Below are 16563 nucleotides of genomic sequence, written 5' to 3'. Positions count from 1 at the left end.
AGCATCAAGAGACGTTACAATACTACAGATCAGATGGCACTCGGAGTCGCGGCAATGCTTCAATTTTTTCCGTCGAACATTGAGCTTGTCGCGCCACCCAGCCGGCAATCCAGCAAGCGCAGTGTCCAAGTGAAATGCTCTCACTTCCGACTTGCCTTACATTATAATTGGCCATAAATTAGAGTGCGCCCCAAAAAAAGAACAGCAGAGTCACCTTGTAATTAAATTGCTGTCACTGTGACTGGAAGCCTGGACTTGAAGTCGACCATGCGGATTGAACGCAGGAAACGGAACGTTCCCGTGTCCTAAGGACAAACTAAAGTCTGTATGTAATCTGAAAGTAAAATCTTGACACTACCGATTGTCTTAAGAGATTGCATAGCTGATATATTGCTGTTTACTTGTCATTCAAGCATTTATGTTATAGTGAATGATACAATGGTGATGAATGTGTGAATGATTGATGAAAAAGCCTGCAGGAATTCAATGAAGAGTGATTCGTTCTGTAGAAAATGAGTCTCGTAAGATATGCGTTTCTTTTAACTCTATGTAACGCGATCAAATGCTCTCATTACCTTCGATGAAATTTGACTGGACGTCATTCTTTCATTTTCGAACGTTTTAAACGTAAGAATCATCTAGTCTACATAAATCAAATCGAGAAAAAATCGAGTTTGTAACCTCGCCGAAAATACACATATCAAGTGATTCAGCAAAATTATACACAATTATAGTGTAATGAAACACCATTGTAGAGTAATTATAAAAAATGATAAACCACTACCATATCGATGACCACTTGAAGGTTATCCAAACACCTGCGCCTGAGACGAGACAACATCACCGCTACTCACGAGTTGCAGTGCATCAATTTTTGGCCACAAGTCGACCTCCGAGTTGAAGCGTCTCATTATTGCACCTCTACAGACAACCATTTCATAAAATAAGCTCAATCTCCCATCGCTGCTTAACGCAGCGGCAAACAAAACCCCCGAAAATAAAGGGTCTTTTTCAACCTGGCAGTTATTCCAGTCCGTCATCCGCGAGAATGTAGACTTGGAGGACCTAGCTAAGCTTGGAATTAATGAACGGAAAGGAAAGCCGTTTTAGATAGTAGGAGTTCAGAGTGTTAAAGTAGAACCTTTCTTAAGATTATGTTCAGATGTGAAGATGCGGGCATTCAATTCCGTTTCATTTGATTGAATTTGACGAATAAGCAAAAAAAAACTTATTTGAGAAAATATAAAATTAACAATTATCATAAGTTGTTACGCCTCTAATTCTTCATAGCATATTTAATTTTCCCAGTACCCAGCGATTTCAAAATGTAATTTTCGGAATCTGTACGTTCTTGGAAGATGGTGAACTGTTCAACTTTTCTCCATGCAAAAATTCTAACTTTGGATGAATAAATCACTCATTTAGAAAGTATCTAAGCGTAAGCAAACATTACATGTGCGTTAATTCTAAGTCTTTATCTATTAAAAAAATAATATTCCTACAGATATTTCACCCATTTCTCTTGTTATTAGTGCACTTGTTAATGCTCTCTTATATTTAATTTGACAAGCATCTTCTGAAAAGAAATGAATTCCTTTTTTTACAGGCTCGGCGGAACATTTCTTACTTGTTCAAGCATTATTATTAAGGGCGATAATTACAATTTTTAAATTACCATTATTATGACGAATGTAGAAAATCTAAGAAAAATCTATCGTTAACACAACTGTAAAGAGTTATTCCTATTTTCCAGACACGTACAGAACTCGTCTCACTGGTACCTGCATCCTAACAAGGGAGACCCTCTCCTGTGCGGCAATGCATCGGGTGCGAGGTAAGGGCTCACAGTGTCATCGAAGTTGTTATGCAATGGCGAGTGTAATGGGTTTCTCGATGACTTCTACATCTGCTAAGAAATTATTAACTTGCTTCCGGGGCATAAGTTTTTTGTTGAATATACATACATTTTTACTGAATAATTAGTTGAGAAATATATTTCTATTACTTTTAATAGAAATACCGTTTAATACCGTTTTCTCCTACGTTAAGTAAAAGTCGACAGTCATTCTTCGTAAATTTATTATTGTCTCGGTTCAAAATAGTATTTAGTTTTTTTACCACAACGACGCAAGGTTATAATGGAAACCCTTGAATCTACTCATTTGCCGTTATAATTCAATCGCGAGGCTTCTCTGATGTCTAATTAATACAGTAAAAATTATGGCTATTCGTTGCTTGGTTATTGTCAACGCCTGAGCGATTTTTTATCTAACTTGATTCTTTTAAATGTTAACTAAATAATACAAATAATATTTATATAGTAGACCAGTGAATGCCCCTACTTTCTTCTTTTCATCCAAAATAAGCTGAATTGTTAATATAATTGTTGATTTTAATGACTATTACTGTAACAAACTGAGACAAAAATGAAACAAGAACTACCAAAAAAAAGTTTTCTTGAGTAAATGACTAAATAAAGCTATACCTGAAAAGGAAAAATATCTGGCAGGCAATTAATAAGAAACTCCAAATAAAGTGATGTTAACGAGTTATTTTCTACGATAATTAAGTCATTTAAAACCCATTTTCCGCATTACAATTTCATCAGCTAGCGAATCCGCGAAAAACTGCACGAGGATTTGAACCGCCGTTCGGGTCGTAGCTTTCCCGGAGATTTTTCCCGCGAACTCTTCCACCGAAACGTTCCCTCTCAAAGCTGCGTGGGTTCAAATAAAACTGGAGTCGATATCGAAGACCTGCGCTGATAGCTTTATGTCCCAGTTAAAATTTAGGGCAGGGAATAGAGCAGGCCGTCGCCGGCTGCAGAGCCGACGTAGAGACGCGACAGAGCAGCGATAGAGCAGAAATGTCCGCTTTAGAGACGATATCGCCAGCCGCGTATCAGCGCTAATTAGCTTCTGAGTACCTGCCCAGGTGTGCTCTGTCCTGCCGTCACGCAGCCTTTACTGAGCACCGCCTGCTCAAACCTGCCCAACGCCTGCTCTGGGGCGGCTCTGGCAGAGTACGCTGCAGTTACGCGTCACCGTTTGTCAACAACGATTTAAAAAATTTGTTCCTTCTCTCTCTGAGATCACCTATTCTCTCTTGCAATGACAGGTTGTATTGACATTGGTTACTGACATTCTCATCCTATTGACTTTAGAAACGTAATTTAGAATCTAGCAAATTCAATTATCGAGGATATATACACTTCAAATTACTCACCGCTATGAACTATCTGCAAACGTCGACTGAAGCTCCGGGATTCGAACGTCGGTTCTCCGCGTCGCAGTCCAACGCCTGTACCACTTGACCGCGCGGACACCTTACCAGCCTAGGCTCTATGAACTACTTAACTATAATACGGAACAAATGACTCGCCATCATCTAGCAAATCGAGGAATAGCTATATTTGTGGTTGAACTTGATAGATATTATTCATAATGCACTAATTTAAAAAAAAATGAACAAAGTAGCCATTCGTATGATCCCGTCAGTTAGATGTAAGTGAGTATTAGAGCTAAATTTGTTTAGTAATTTATCTTATTGCATTGGCTTCATGTCATTCGATAGTTTGATCGGAAAATTAACAACGTACGCAAATCATTAGTCTACTGAAATCGCAAGTTCTCCAAGAGTTTTCATGCAAAGAAAGCGCCAAATAAATTCACCATATCTTAAATGAAAACGTTTCGGAGACCAGAATCGAAATGCAGAGAAAGTCGATCAATTTTATGAACCGATGATGGTGCTGGTTTACACATTTTCATTGAAAATATGGTGAGTTTCCTCGGTATTTTCTTTGCCCCTAACATTTACTGTTATTAACGCGTTTTCTGTATATCCATGTTAGAAAACTTTCTCATGATAAACTGATTGATATCTCGCTTTAGCAAAGCGTGAATGACCTTCAACGTTTCTGTTAGAGTGTTAAAACTGGAAGAGCATATAAAATTCTTACGTAATTCGAAGTATTAAAATACTGACGTGAAATAAATATCACAAATGGCACCGGAAATTGGCACAAAATATCGTGCTATGCGAATGAACTAGATCGAGGATGAAGTTCATTCTCCTATCACTGTTTCCAACCCCTACCCCTCATCCCTCTCTCTAAACCCCCCCATGCAAGGCCTGCGTATCTGCTCTGTACAGCTCCCTGCCGGGCAATGCCAAGTACCAGCGCTAAAACAGCGCAGAGTTCCGTCTCTGCCGCGCTGCTAGAATTTTGTCTCTATATCAGCCATGGCGCAGCGCAGTTTTAGGGATAGATGGCCGGTTATAGTTTCACGGCTCCATCCTGCTAAAGCGCGACCAGCCCGGCTAAACCCGGCGCCGGTCTCGGCTCAAAATTTTAACTGGGGTGGCCAAGCAAGCCCTGTTTATTGGGCTTGTGCTGTCAGCAAAATGCATAAAAATAAAGCGACGCCACAGAGAAAACAAGCAGAGACGAGGCTAGACTCTCTGATGATAGGAATTAAGTATATAGCCGAGAGGAGTTCATTTCAATTTAAATCCTAGCCACCGGTAAAAGCATCATTCTTTACGGCATTATTGAACAATGGGCTTTTTGGCAACAGAATGCAAGCCTTCCAGCGCATTTTTCTTAGAACCAAGCCTGAAAAAAAATGCATTTACGACTTCATAATTTAAATTTAAGGTACCATTAAGGTATTTAAGGAAACCAACTGCATTGGTTTCTATGCTGCCTGTTTTTTCACAACCCTGTTTCCTACACAACACAATCTTAATGGATACACAATGCACCATTCGTCTTGAAGATTTAACTCAATAATGGGTTTGCTGTTGAGTTTTTTCAGTTAGAGCATCGTATAAATCGAAATTTGAAATTCAAATCCCCTACTCCTCGCCGAAGATAAAATTATATAATTCAACTTCCATGATACAGAAAAGTAATCCTATATTATTTTCATGTTTATTTCCAGTAGTTAACAAGTTGAGTTATTGAACCTTTAAGGTCGATGTCGTTAATTTCCTCGTGAATAATGGCCCGACATCTGCTCTATATTCAAATGAATGCTATGCAAACTAAATGTAAGTTTACATAACCTCGATCGTGCGAGGCAGGAGAATCTTCGCTTACAAGTCGCTCTCATCGTTTGCTGAAATATAAATGCAATTTTTTTTCGTATTTTACCCACGGCAACATATTTATACATATGACGCAAAACCGTCGCATTTGATTGCACTGCGTATGTTCCTCTAAGTATTAGATATGTATGTAACGCTTAATTGTTTAGCGATAGTGCATTTGACTGTTTATATCCACTGTTGGCATTTTCTGTTTTTCCAACACTTTCCGACCGTACTGCATTTGTGCATTGTACTGTAGAGACCAAAAAAATCTTCTAATTCTTGAAAACACATTTACTTCGCAATATCATGAGCATTCGCCATCTCATAGGCAATTATGTGATATTCTTGTTTTCATTTCCAGACATTAATCTCCATCAACATTAATGCTACGCATGCTATTTAACGTTGATACTAGACGCTGCAGGTATACTCAAGCTAAAAGCTAATCAGTTGGCTCGGTTTAAAGAGGAAGCGCCTCTAGAGTTGACTTTGCCGACACAATAACGGCAGTCTCGTGTATAATGGATGGGGCCATTTGTTCTGAACACTCCTCAATGAAGACCTTAGCTGTCTCTCAGCGGGAAGTGGTGCTGCTGCCGCTGCACTATTGCTCTCAACACAACATATTGCACCAAACGGTGCAACATAGTGTGCAGCCCACGAATGCGCTGTGCCAAGCGTTCCACCGTCACTACAGCATTGTGTGTAACACAACGTATTCGGTGCACCGACTCGATGTTGTGGAAAGCTGCTTCCTAGAAACTTGCATCGTAGCATTCTCCAGTCAGGAAGTCGCGCTGGAACTAGGATCGCTGGAGGTGGCAGCGCTGGAACGGGTTGCACTGGAAATGATCGACTGCACTGCATAGAACCGGCTGCTCTGGGACGGACTGCGGTGCTGCTGGTTTCTCTGGTGCTGGTTCTGTCAGCGCTGACACACTCGAGCTGGATGCAATCGAGCTTGGCGCATTCGAGCTATACGCTTTTGAGCTTGGCGCACTCGAGCTGGATGCAATCCAGCTTATATAGCGTACTCGAGCTGGATGCAATCAAACGTGACGCACTCGAGCTGGATGCAATCCAGCTTAGCGTACTCGAGCTGGGTGCAATCAAACGTGATGCACTCGAGCTGGATGCAATCCAGCTTAGCGTGCTAGAGCTGGATGCAATCAAACGTAACGCACTCGAGCTGGAGGCAATCGAGCTGTATGCCCTCAAGCTGGCCATTCTTTACCGTAGTGAAAACACCCCACACGCTTTATTCGAAGATTTTCGGTAATGTCTTCTTTGAATTATGTTTCGATTGAGCAGACTTCGCTTATTAGATAGCCTTCTTATTTATCTGTGCTCACCACATGACACGTACTACAGCACTCGCCATTATAGGCTTAATGCCACATTATCCTCGGAGCAGGCGGGGCTGAACACGTCTCTTATTTGTATTGTTTGCTAAAAGCTGCTGGGCTCGGCAGCCTTCGATCGCAGTAGCTTGAGCAGTAACTGCACCAGGTGACTCACAACCCTCACAACAGCTTGAGCAGTAACTGCACTAGGCAACTCACAACCCTCACAACAGCTTGAGCTGTAACTGCAGCAGGCGACTCACAACCCTCACAACAGCTTGAGCAGTAACTGCACCAGGCAACTCACAACCCTCACAACAGCTTGAGCAGAAACTGCACCAGGCAACTCACAACCCTCACAACAGCTTGAGCAGTAACTGCACTAGGCAACTCACAACCCTCACAACAGCTTGAGCAGTAACTGCATAACTGCACCAGGCAACTCACAACCCTCACAACAGCTTGAGCAGTAACTGCACCAGGCAACTCACAACCCTCACAACAGCTTGAGCAGTAACTGCAGCAGTCATCGTCTTTGCGTGTGAGTACCGCCTCACTGAGAATCGATGCGTATTCGTTTTCAGTTCGGGAATGCTGTAAGCCACGCATGGGCCGGTACTGCACCGCTATTTTCAGTGCTTAATGCTTGGACTTTTTAACCATTTAAGTTCCGTTCGAATGAGACTGAATGCTTTATATTTTTGTCCAATATTCAAAACTTTGATCCTCATTTGGATTATTTACAAGATGGCAACCACTCTACAGCGAATTTGTTACCGTTTATTTTATAATTTGAACATATTGAGTTGCAATTCATTTGTCAGACTCATTAGAATTACTCGCGAAACAATTTGGAACATGATTTCAAAAGAAGTATCTTAGTCGTATTTTGGAACATGACATAGGCGATCGCGATAAATTCGGTAAACATCTCGAGTTCGGTGACCTGAGCAAATTTGAGGGATTTGACATTTAGGTGCTCCATTTATAGTTTAACTCTCGTTTCAAGCGTAAGTGGATAGTTCAAGAGGCTTAAGTAACCTTTGATCGTTCTGCAGTTGCGTGGCTTCATAATTTGATTGCATGTAGCGAGTCAAACATGTAACCTAAACGCAATGGTGAAGCAGTAGTATTATTGACCGTGAACTATTGAAACTTTTTTTGACGCGAAGTTGAATTCGTTAGGTTTATGTTTGGGCTACCGATAGGACTGGAGTGCCCTGGAACTTGAAGGCTTAATGAATATTTTTACTCTCCGTCGCTGGCAAATGACACTTGCAAAAATTATTTTACTAAAATTATTTTGCAGGTCTAGTCAAGCAACCCTATTTCAACAGGTTATACCATTGCATTATAGAGAAACGAGAAAGATTTAGAAAAAACATTACTTTTTAGTGCTTCGAAAATTATAATCGAGTCGCCATCGGAAGGCTTTCGGGCTTTTTATATTAATAAAGTTCAATTATTTCCTGGAGTTCTCTGTTTAAGCGATCTACGCACTAATCCAATTTACCAGCAAATCAACCATTTTGAGGGCAAGGCTTATGAAGAATGTATGGAGAATAGACAAGCGAGTTTGTGCAGAATGATTATATATGATTAATTTGATTACCCATGTGCATAATAACGTTGCAGGTGTAAGAATCATTACTCCAATGGTAACAAAGTTTTATGTTTTCAGGAGGTGTCCCGACGGCTTCTCTTGTCTGCCCAACATCGGCAACAATCCAAACTTTGGCTACACGAGTTTTGATAACTTTCTCTGGTCGATGCTCACCACCTTTCAACTCATCACGCTCGACTTCTGGGAGGATTTATACAATAAGGTCTGTGCTGCGTTAGCTTTTATTTTCAAATGTTATTTTTCTCACCACATTTCATCTATTCACGCTCGACTTTTGGGAGTATTTTACAATAAGGTCTGTGCTGCGTTAGCTTTTATTTTCAAGTGTTATTTTTCTCACCACATTTCATTTATTCACGCTCGGCTTCTGAGAGGATTTGTACATTAGGGTCTGTATGCTGTTAGCTTTTGTATTCAAATGATAATTTTTTACTGGTCTCCCGCCATTCAGAAATGTTCGCATACACTATAGTATTGAATAAATACTAAATAGTAGCTTCATTTCTAGCAGAGCTCATAATAACAATACAGATCGTATACCTACAGTACAACAGCTAATTAGTTTTGTTAGTTATTATAATATGATAGATAACCAGGATAGCAACATTCAAGCAACCTTCTTCACCTTAAGATGGATGATCTTGAGGAGAATTTCTTAAAACTTATTCTTATCGATCTAATTACTACAACCGAGCTTTATTTACTTTGTGAAATTGAATCATTTTTGTTAGCGACCGAAAATCATTATAGTTGTGGTTTGCTAAGCTAAGCTGCTTCTAGAAAATAGATTGAACTAAAAATCAAATTCTAAGTAAAATGAGCCATTTTTTCGCTCTCGTATTGCGCTGCATAATTTCTTCTTGTAATTATATTATTGAATTGCACGTCTTCTTCTTATGTTATCTTGGGAACGCATACCTGGGATCGTCTTTCAATTCAAAGAAGGGTTTATTATTTCGTCGAAAACGTATATTTCATCGTAAAACTTATTCCGTCTTAAAACGTATTTAATCTTGAAACGTATTTAATCTTGAAACGTATTTAATCTTGAAACGTATTTAATCTTGAAACGTATTTAATCTTAAAACGTATTTCATCGTAAAACGTATTTCATCCTAAAACGCATTTAATCGTAAAACGTATTTCATCGTAAAACGTTTTTCATCCTGAAACGTATTTCACCCTGAAACGTATTTCATCCTGAAACGCATTTAATCGTAAAACGTATTTCATCGTAAAACGTATTTCATCCTGAAACGTATTTCATCGTAAAACGTATTGCATCGTAAAACCTATTTCATCCTAAAACGGACTCCATGCCCGGACGAATAAAAATATTCGAAAAAGTTCGACCATTTCCTCTATCCCTTTTTGCTTTGTAGCAATTAATTATTCAAACAATTTTTAATCTCGATGAGTTAATAATTAATTACTATTATTAATGTTAGCCTCAAACAATAGTATTTATTGGTACTAGTAAAATAAGTTTTTACTACTACTACTAGTATTTTTTGGTACTAGTAAAATAAGTTTAAGATTGTGAAAGACACTTGCATGTCACAACATCCATTTGTCTTCAGTGCCTCGCTGCCACGTCAGGCGGGACATTCATTAACGTTTATTGCCTGTCGCAGTACCAACTCAGGATTCGTCCCAGGAAATTCCTTATAAAATTACAAAAGAAGTACACAAGAATACTTTCCTTACACCTTGTGCGAAAATTGTGCACATGTCGTTTACGCTCATTGTAAATCATTTTCACGTCCAACTATCCATTCTATTTACAAATTTTACATGACACTAATTCAAAACTACTTAAATTTATGCAAAATTTTATTTAAAATTGAACGTTTAAAAATATGGATTGTTGTACGACCTTGACAGATCCTGGCGACGGGTGGGCCGCTACAAGTTGGGTTCTTCGCAATCGTGGTTTTTTTCGGGTCCTTCTACCTGATCAACCTCATGCTGGCCGTCGTGGCCATGAGCTACGAGGAGGAGGCCGAAAACTCCGAGGAGGTCAGGAATCTGAGCGGCCATTCAGTAAAATAAAGATCCGCAAAAATCTTCACTTTACCATAGCTTGAGATTAAATTGAGGCTTCGTGAAGACGTTGACATGACGTTCATATTATATTAGCCTACCGCAATTAACTTTTGCTTGGATTCCCTATTTACATTCTATTCGACATTTAGGGAACTGCCCTCTATTATCATAAACAACTTGCTCCTTAAAACCTTATTGCGAGTCCTTTAGATTAGACTTCATTTACATCAATAGTTATCAACTTAATGCTAAAGCAAACTTAGCCTTTCATTCGACACTTCACTATGCCCTCTAATCGACCGTTAATTAAACCCTTAGATCGACCCTCCAATCGACCCTCTAATCAACCATACTGACTCGTATATAACACAAGAATAGATTAACTCAAACATAACGAAAAACTAGCGTATCATAAGTAACATAAGATAAATACTCTTATCACAAAATAACTAACACGGCGCAAAATGACTTGCACTGATGGTTGCCGCCACGTACAACTTTAAAATGTTCTTTGTTGCATACAAACGTCCTCAGGTTGCTACACTCTATAGTTTACGGATAATTTAACTTGAAATTTATGTTTCCGGAGAGTGACACACGGCGGTAGAGGGTTAAATAATTAATGCAATTTAATTATTTAATTAACGCGTTGTTAATTAATGCGTTGTTGCCGTGACGTGTACAGGAGAAGACGAAGGACCTGAGCGACCACCGCGACGACTCGACGTTCAGCTTCGACCCCGCGCAGCTGACGCACGCCAAGCCCCTCGAGAAGACCAAGCCTAAGAACAGACGAGTCGTCGTCATGCGCAGGGGCGCCGGCATCATCTCTGACACTTTTAACAAGTTAGATATTCTCTTATTATCTTCTTGTGCATTCTTATTGAATTTTCAAGTTGATTTGAAGTGAAACGTTTGTGTTTTCATTTGATTATAATTTAACTCGCATTTATCCGGCAGTCTAAGTTGTGATTTAAATCTATGTCTGACGCAGCTAACAAAATCGATGTACAATAAATTCTCTCTATTATTGGCATTATTACCATATCTTCATGCGGGTAAAAAATTATTTATTGAGCATTGAATACAATTCGGTTTCAAACCATTTTAAAATTTCATTCGCGTTACTAACAAAACCATTTTTTAAACCTTCTCATCAACCCTGGTATTAAGGGGATTCTAATGTCAGAAAACTATTCTTGTCCGGCGCAGACGGCAGAAGAAGAAGCGCGACGATGCAATGAGCGCGAGTCGCGCAGGCAGTCGCGCAGGCAGTCGCGCAGGCAGCGCAACAGGAAGCCTCAGGAGCGACGCAGGACGGCAGTCGCCGGCGCTGGCGCCGCTGGGGGGAGGACTGGCGCTGCCGCTGCGCTCCCTACACACCAACCCCAACCCTGCTGCTGACAAGCGCGGGAAAGGTGCGTGTTGGTGATGTGGTGTTGGTGCGTGTTGGTGATGTGGAATTGGTGCGTGTTGTGTTGGTGCGTGTTGGTGATGTGGTATTGGTGCGTGTTGTGTTGGTGATGACAAGCCTGTGAAAGTTGCGTGTTTGTGATGCGGTGAAGGTGCGTGATGATGACGTGTTAAAGGTGCGTGATGGTAACATGTTAAAGGTGCGTGTTGGTGATGCGGTGAAGGTGCGTGATGGTAACAATTACAAGCATGGCAAATGGCCGGTTGGTGACGACAAGCGCGGTAAAGGTGAGTGTTGAACTCAGTTTAAATTCGTGAATGTGGCAATAAATGACGTTAGATTTTCATTTGTCTACAATCGGGAAGAGAAAGCATCGTCAAGATTCTTTTACAGGTGCAAATACTAAACCATTTTTATGAATTCTGGATATATTCTCAAATATTTAAATGTGTAAAGTTGATTTTGTGGCCATTTACTGCTAAATCCAGCGGTAACGCTTTCAACTTTTCTTAGCATTTTCTAAAATTATACACTATTTGAAATTATTTCATCCATATCCTTAGACTTTTTTTATGATGTTTCATCATAACATCTGTGCGTTATCTCATAATGTAATATTGACAATCAATAAATATTTATTAATATTTTCTCCCTGCAGACGACTGCGCGCCTTGCACCGACAAGAAAGTCGACTGCCAGTGTCACTGCCACGATCCTGGAGGACAAAAATCAGGTGCAGTACACGCTTAGTGTGTCACAGTTGTTATATTGTGGTGCAGTACACGCTTAGTGTGTCACAGGTGTTATATTCCGGTGCAGTACACGCTTCCAAGGTTAGTATTACCAGTCAACCAACCAAGCCAACACCAAGGTTAGTATTGCCAGCCAACCAGACAAGCCAACACCAAGGTTAGTATTACCAGCCAACCAGCCAAGCCAACACCAAGGTTAGTATTACCAGCCAACCAGCCAAGTCAACACCAAGGTCGGTATTATTAGTCAAAAGCTAAGAAAAAGGTTTACGGATTAATTCCTGTAACTTGCGTATTGAATTATACTTGCGTTAACGGATCCAATGTAAACCATGCCTATTTTTCTTAATGTATAATAAGGTTCTTAACAATATCACAACCTGGTATACTATTCTGCTCGCATCGTGAGACCATCGTGAACTCGCATTAACTTATTCTAACGTTCATTGCGCCTCGATTCTTTGCATAATGCAGCAGCAGCTCTCATGAAATGAATAATATTGTACGAGTGCCCTTAGTAAAATTCCTTAATCAGAGTATCATTATAAGTGGTATCTACGATCTTGTCAAATCTTTGAATACGATTTACTTTACTACTGGATAACTCCATTTCGAAATGTTACAGCCCTTAAGTTATATTTGAGATTTTTGATCAATTGTCAGCAATAAAGATAATTTACCCCTCACAGCATGCCAGTGAAATATTGTGATCTTTCGTAAATGCATACAACGTGTTTTGAAATACCGTATCATGGTTTCAAATTCAGTTAACTTCTTAATACTTCACTGGTTCTTTCTATAACCAGTTGGAAACTCAATGACAGCGGCGACTTCGAAGCCTTTCAATTATTTATAATTTATAAAAAAACGTAAATTTTAAGCGCCAAGTTGCTAATTTTTGTAGTTTATTTTCACTGATCTTTCCAGTTTGAATACTGTTATCTTGCATTTCCTCGGTTTTCTCTTATTTATCATATTAATCACGACCCTTCGTAAATTTTTTTACTCGAACTCGTAGTTTTTCTGCGTGAAAATGTCGAAGGTTTTCAAAACATCCTTTACTAATAACAACAATAACATTGCTCCTAATTAACAACAACAACATTACTTCTAATTAGCAACAACAACATTACTCAGCATTACTCTTATAAACAACGACATTGCTCAACATAATTCCTAATTAATAACGACAAAATCACTCACGATTACTTTCAATTAACAACAACAACATTACTCCTAATTAACAACAACAAAATTAATTCTAATTTACTACAACAACAACATTACTCCTATAAACAACATTGCTCAACATAATTCATAATTAATAACAACAAAATCACTCAACGTTACTCCTAATTAACAATAACATCACTCAATTACTCAACAGGAGCCAGCGAAGCGCCTGAAGTGCAACGGAGTGAGCCCGTCCTCGCCGGCCGCTCTGTCGGCCTCCTCGCAGAACATCGTCGACGCTGAGAGTGAGTATCATGTGCACCATCAGTGCACTCGCGTGCAACACCCCGGCATTTGTATGCACCATCCTTACATATTTACACAAAATCAAGCTTCTATTTTGTAAATGCTCAAGAAAGTTTAATATGGCGACATGAAAGGTTGCAACTCAGAGCTCTTTTAAAGGTCAGTATTTTTGCTAGAGGCGTAAGCTTAGGAAAACCTAAAGAAAGAGGAGTAACTTTCTCCCCGAGGAGACGCTGACTTTGCATTGTTCTTCTTGACCTTTCACTCGATTAAATCCTTGAAGTTTCAATGAAAAAACTTCCCCAGAACTGCTCTCGTGCATTCCTCAAACCTTGATGCTTTGCATGATATGAGACCATCGCACCGCTCGCTTTCCTCTGAACGACGCAATGCAGGACATTGCCATGTCTTATGGTGTGGATAAAACACGAAAAAATTGACTTTAAAATTGTTGTTCTCATTTGAAACACGAGGGAAATTACCAAATTGATCCTGTTTCTAATTACCGAATATTGTCCTGTTTTTCTTGATGACTAGAAGTCCTGTTTAATCTGTTGATATTTATAGGAGTCCTGTTTTACCTTGAGACCCGGAATCATGTCTATCCTTATGACCTGGGATCACGTTTAACCAAATGACTAGAGGTCCTGTTTAACATCATAACCAGGAGCCCTCTCTTATCTGTTAACCAGGGGTTTTAATTAACCTGATGACTAATGAGTCCTGTTTAAACTGATGATTTACTATCCTAACAAATAGCAATTAATAATACCATGCATGTACCGGTTTTCAGCTGGAGACGAAGACGAGTTAGTGGATCGCAACTGCGCCAAGTGCCGCGAGTGTTGCGTCAGCTACAGGACGTGGCTCAAGTTCCAGTCGATGTTGTACGTGGTTGTCCACGACGCCGTCTTCGACCTCTTCATCATGCTGTGTATCGTCCTCAACACCGTCTTCCTCGCCGTCGAGCATCACGGCATGAGCGAAACGCTCGACAGAATTCTCGACTACGGCAACAGGGTACGTATTTCATGTGGTTTGAAGGATTTTGTTTCGAGGCTACGAGAAATAGGATGAGGTTTGGAAATTGAGAATAGAAGCAGCGCATGTTTGTATTATAACACGAATTTAATGCTATTGGGACAGTCTCGCTATGAATCCCTGCTAAATGGTGGTTTGTCCTGATCCTTTTTAGCTAAGAAGGCTGCTGCATTGTTTATTTTTCTGAATTATTTTTACCGCACGAGGATTTCCCAGCAAATTTGAGCCGCTCAATATTTAATAAATTTTAAATTTTATTCATCAATTTATTGATTCGAGTGACGTTACTAAGATCTCGAAACTGCGCCGATCGATGAGTTCGACTGGCTATTGGCCATTTACGAGCAAGCTCGTGATCGTGATCACTAGACTGGTTTGAATGGGAAATTCGATTGGTATTTTATCCTCTTATAATATAATTTTCCTGTAACGCCCATATTCACAGTCTGTTAAGAGCCTGCAATCATTATTCAAATAGCACGTGCATTTATTAGTATGCAGAAGGCAGCAGCTATATCAGTGCACTCTTAAACTAACATGGCCTGTCCAACTGCGGTTTAGTGAAGGTCTTCACCGTTTGTGACAATCTAAACACTATTGAGAAATTTATTTTCAACTTCTTTGAACTAGCACTATGTATCGCTACGTTAACTAACATTTACTTGAGAAATTTTCATTTACCTCTCAGACGGTTATACGTTATGTATTATGGAGGATAATGGACTTGAACGCAAATCTCTCCAGTTTGTTGTTTAGCAAGACTGCACAAGCAAGACTGCAATGTTTGTTTTACCGTTTAATAACATGCATATATCTAGTCATGCGAGCTTACGAACCTGAGAATATTCCTAGTTATTTTCAAAATTTGGAGATTCATTCAATCGTACGCCTTTACAATTTATTAAATCGCTATTTGCTGATTTATCTCTTTAATGTTTGATAATTTTACACATTATTCTTTTTATAGAAAAAATTTTGTTGCATGATTTTCGTTTAATAAATAAGCTGTACTCATGTCGGGTTGCGCTCTATCGATATTCATGTTTATGGTAAAAGAACGAGCTGGCGCAGCACTTCGTCGATAGCCTCGTGCTCTACATTGCATGCTCATGGATCCTGTGTTCCATCATTCAGTAAGCGGCCTGGTCACCAGTCCTGCAATCAATGGATTATCTTTGCTGAAATTCATTACAAAACAAATGCGGATTGTGGGTAGTTTTGTTATTTGATCTGTGTAACTTTGTCGCAAATCCTTTTTTTAATTTTGTATTCTTCGATTTGGCTTATATTATTTAAATATGTAGAGTTCCCAGATGGATTTTCTGAGATTTAGCGTTTCTTCGAAGTCGTCATTCACTGGACAAGACCCTCATGGTCATCATTCATCAATTTCTAGTATATAACACCAGCCGATGCCTTATATAAGTTCTCTGTGTGACTTAATACGAACTTCAGCAATGCGGGGTCAGCAAGTTTGGCGTTGAGTTTCAAGACCGCGTCCATCCTCTGATCCAGCAGCTCCAGAACTCATCTCCAGAAGGACATTATTCACATTATTGCCTGTGAATTAAACTCGTGAATGACACTCAATGTGCGATGAAATGTGATGATAACTTCTGCATTTCATTAATTTTCGTAGGATACGCAAGCTTCTTGCATTACGCTTCATCTAACTGTGCACGAAATGTAATACATTAGTCACATTATGATACATTTTGTAATGCGATTAATTGGTGCCGTCATATGTGGCATTGCAATTTAAGCCTC

General features: G+C 39.5%; 1 protein-coding gene across 1 annotated transcript in view; it reads left to right on the top strand.

Moving 5' to 3' along the window:
* Window positions 1–13704: 13704 nt before the first annotated feature.
* LOC108679220 (sodium channel protein 60E) overlaps window positions 13705–16563 on the top strand; it is a 49322-nt gene continuing 46463 nt past the window's right edge. The window contains exons 1-2 of the mRNA XM_047881137.1: window positions 13705–13754; window positions 14549–14775. Of these exons, the coding sequence (XP_047737093.1) occupies window positions 14638–14775 (138 nt within the window). The 5' untranslated portion in view covers window positions 13705–13754; window positions 14549–14637. The remainder of the gene's footprint in view (window positions 13755–14548; window positions 14776–16563) is intronic.

The sequence above is a fragment of the Hyalella azteca genome, unplaced genomic scaffold (genome assembly GCF_000764305.2).
Source record: "Hyalella azteca isolate HAZT.00-mixed unplaced genomic scaffold, Hazt_2.0.2 contig7133, whole genome shotgun sequence".
Classification (NCBI taxonomy): domain Eukaryota; kingdom Metazoa; phylum Arthropoda; class Malacostraca; order Amphipoda; family Hyalellidae; genus Hyalella; species Hyalella azteca.
This window is presented reverse-complemented; position numbering and strand designations above follow the sequence as displayed.